The sequence below is a fragment of the Sinocyclocheilus rhinocerous genome, unplaced genomic scaffold, assembly GCF_001515625.1.
Source record: "Sinocyclocheilus rhinocerous isolate Xijiao unplaced genomic scaffold, SAMN03320098_v1.1 scaffold4140, whole genome shotgun sequence".
Taxonomy (NCBI): Eukaryota; Metazoa; Chordata; class Actinopteri; order Cypriniformes; family Cyprinidae; genus Sinocyclocheilus; species Sinocyclocheilus rhinocerous.
In genome coordinates this window covers 35,266-39,099 of record NW_015661995.1, presented here as the reverse complement: position 1 = coordinate 39,099, position 3,834 = coordinate 35,266, and the positions used below count along the sequence as shown (strand labels likewise).

Sequence of the window (3,834 nt, the reverse complement as noted above, 5' to 3'; positions counted from 1 at the left end):
ATCATAATCCGTAAAGATGCACTTCTCTCTAAAGGCGCGTCTAATGAAGAGATGGCGAGTCAGGATCGGCAACTTCATCCTTGCGACACCGACTCACTAGTTTATTAGTAAATAATTCAAATATCTCCTTACTGTTTCCCCATGACGCATTTATGGTAATTACTTTTGCCAGTGCTTTGCGGCAAGCAAGGGGAGAGAGGCCCTGATGCTCTTCTCAGCTGTTTAACTGTTTAAAGTTTAACCTTTACTGCGCGGGTGTGAGTGGGGGGTCAAAAAAATGTAGTGCAGATCCCGACATCCCACAGTCCAAAAATGAGTTAGGCTACATAAACCGGTGTTGGTAAACCGGTTATTGATTATAAACACAGCTAAAAGGCTTCCTAACAGTGACCATCCTTCACATAACTTAACATAAGAGCACAGTTTTATCATGCGTAGAATGCAAAATGTTTCAATACAGACATTTCAGTCAAATGTTAATTTATGCAATATTTCAAACACTTAACCCACAGAGGAAAATCAAACCATGGCAACAGTTTAAAAGAGGTCCAGTTCCATGGAAATAAAAAAACAAGGACTTGACATCCCTGCATCCAACAGGAGCTGCAGGAGTCAGATTTGACTGATCACGAGTCGAGAGTAAGGAGATGATTGACAGGTCATGCTGGATGATTTGTTGCTCAGCAGATCCTGAGCTCATTGACACAATATCTGATCTTGTAAGATGTGCTCCCTTTACACAGAGTGCGCATGATTACGAATTTGAAAGTGAAAGTGAGCATCGAGCGCTCACTCAAAAACGATTTAAATACCCCACGTATTCATAGCGGCTCCCTGAAAATGATATGCAATATTAGAATGTTTGTGGGAGTGGACACAAAAATCGCAGGAGCGGGACACACACGTTGCGGGAGCGGGCGCTAATGGTCAGAAATTCAGTGGGAGCGGGATAAAGAAAACAGGGCTCCACACTGGACCCCCTACAGTTTGCATATTCACAACAGCAGATTATTATTTGATAACAGTCAGTTTTAATGATGTTAATCTTATTACTAACTGTACTAGTTACTACAGCATTACTGAATAAAAAATACTTGGCAATACTACATGGCATTTTTTTCCCCGTGTTACACAAATCATTAACAAATTTGTGTGGTGTCTCTGACGAATGTATCTAAAAATGGCCAAAACAGTGTAAAAAATTAGAAAATAATAAAATATTAATCAAATATTGAGTTTATATTTGATGCACTTTGTTAAACTGCTTGATTCATAGTTTTTTATGAACTTTTTGAATTGTGAGAATTTATGTAGAATGAACTTTAAGTGAAGGGACAGATGTTTTTATTGAAATATTTTAATTTTTGTTTTGAAGATGAGCAAAAGTCTTATGGGTTTGGAACCACATGAGAATCATCCAGTGGAGTTTTTGAACTGGTGCTTTGAAAACAATCTACTCAAAAGATTCATTTGATTGTTATTGCCAGTGGGTCTTTCTGCATATTTTCCTGGTATTGTTCTCTTTATGTCTCCAGAAACTCTGCTCAAAAGTGCAGCACATCCTGCAGGTCTGGAATGCAGGGCACGGAGTGATATCCCTGCACTGTTTCCAGAACGTCATTGCAGTGGAAGCCTACACACGTGAGGCCTGTATGGTGGATGCCATCGGTAAAGAGACGCTCAGCTGGGCTGCTTGGATAGTTATAATCATTCTTTGCATGTCTGTTGACCTGTTGATCTTTTAATAGGGCTGAAGATGCTCACAAACCAGAAAAGAGGAGACTACTATGGTGTGGTGTCAACTTGGCCTGTGCGGAGAAAACGGGAGTTAGGGGTTCACCTGTTGTACAGGGCAATGCAGATCTTTTTGGCTGAAGGAGAACGACAGCTCCGACCTGCCGACATCAGATGAACCATAACGCTGTGGCATTACAGAAACCATTCAGAAATTACACTTTTGTTCACTGTTCCAAAAACATTAGCACGTTGATATAGTAATATCAATAAATATCAACGCATTATAATCTGGTACTGTGCAGTGAAAAAAAGCATTACTGTAATAGTAAAACAAAAAAAATACAAAACAGAAAATCAGCTGTTCAGTTTCTAAATATTATGTACCTTTTTAATCCTTGCTTATTGTATTGATGCCCTGTTTTAATGCAGATAATGAGCTACATGCAATGTACATATCTTAGTAGTAGTGGTAGATTTTTTTTAATGCATATGTAGTTACATTACATAAATCATTTTGACAGTTTTTATTTTAATCTGTTCATTTTATGAAAGTAAGTAGATATAAAGTGACATTTACAATTTGTTTGCTGAAATTTGTATCAGTTTGTTTGATAAAAGCTAGGCTGATTAAGCTAGTTGTTTATACTTGGAAAGCAATCATTGCATAAATAAAAAGTTAGAGAAAATCTTTGAGTTTGATTATTTCAATGGAAGACCAAATAAAGGCTAAAAGTAAAAACACCAAATGAGGTATGTTATGTTCTGCTATGTGTGTTTTTTAAAGTAGTTTTCTGTAAGTCGCTGAAATTTGTATCAGTTTGTTTGATAAAAGCTAGGCTGATTAAGCTAGTTGTTTATACTTGGAAAGCAATCATTGCATAAATAAAAAGTTAGAGAAAATCTTTGAGTTTGATTATTTCAATGGAAGACCAAATAAAGGCTAAAAGTAAAAAAACCAAATGAGGTATGTTATGTTCTGCTATGTGTGTTTTTTAAAGTAGTTTTCTGTAAGTCTCAACAGTAGCAAAAAGAGTGTGTGCTGTTTATAAGTTTTGTTAAGAAGGTCTGAGTAGCTGTGCCTAGATCCGTGGTTTTCACACTTGTTCTTGGGGACCCACAGCTCTGCACATTTGGCATGTCTCCCTATTTTACACACCTGATTCAGATCATCAGCTCATTAGGAAAGAGCTCCATGAACTCAAATGAGTGTGTCAGATAAAGGAGGCATGCAAAATGAGCAGAGCAGTGGGTCCCGAGGAACAGGATTGAAAACCACTGGCCTAGATCCACATGAAGGCTGTCTTTTTAGATGTTACAGTGCAGGGGTGGTGAACTCCGGTCCTGGAGAGCTGCAGCCCTGCAGAGTTCAGCTCCAACCCTGATTAAAACTCACCTGCCTGTAGCTTTCTAGTAACCCTTCAGACCTTAAAATGAGTGTTTACTATTGTCGTTTTGCATTATTGACACACTATTTTCCTAATTAATGCTGTTCAGTTGCTTTGACACAATCTGTATTGTTAAAAGCGCTATATAAATAAAGGTGACTTGACTTGACCTTGATTAGCTTGTTCAGGTGTGTTTGATTAGGCTTGAAGCAAAACTCTGCAGGTCACCCCTGTTATAGCGGATTTCAAGTTTTGTCTTCCACCACATCCTCTCAGCTTTTCATTGAGTCTCTCCAAGGTGCTTTTTGTCTGCCAGTCGTCTTACAGACTTTCACAGGAGCAATAGCATCAATACCATTCTTAGCTTTTGAGTTAAAGGAATCAAGGAGAAAATCAACCAATACGCTTGGTGTTAAAGAAAGCCTTCATAAATAGCACACTAGTGTTCTCATGTATGCATCTCATTCTGACAGATACAGATCTAGATCAGTGGTAGCAGAGATCAATATCTCCAAAGAAAATACTGAAATTATCAGATAGTCCTTAATAACAATGGATGAAAATCAATTAAATGTTTAGACCCTTACTAATAAGTAAATCTAGAATGTATCCACAATTGCATGTGGGTCCATGCACATGTTGAGTCAGATAAAACATGTTGAAAACAGTTATATGATTTCTTTTGCAGTCTTAATTTCTCATTTCTGTGAAT

At 37.7% G+C, this 3,834-nt stretch overlaps 1 protein-coding gene across 1 annotated transcript in view; it reads left to right on the top strand.

Annotated features, from left to right (window-relative positions):
- LOC107727149 (uncharacterized) overlaps nucleotides 1-2,474 on the top strand; it is a 24,549-nt gene extending 22,075 nt beyond the window's left edge. Inside the window, exons 8-9 of the mRNA XM_016536933.1 lie at nucleotides 1,536-1,668; nucleotides 1,749-2,474. Of these exons, the coding sequence (XP_016392419.1) occupies nucleotides 1,536-1,668; nucleotides 1,749-1,912 (297 nt within the window). The 3' untranslated portion in view covers nucleotides 1,913-2,474. The remainder of the gene's footprint in view (nucleotides 1-1,535; nucleotides 1,669-1,748) is intronic.
- The last annotated feature ends 1,360 nt before the right edge of the window (nucleotides 2,475-3,834 follow it).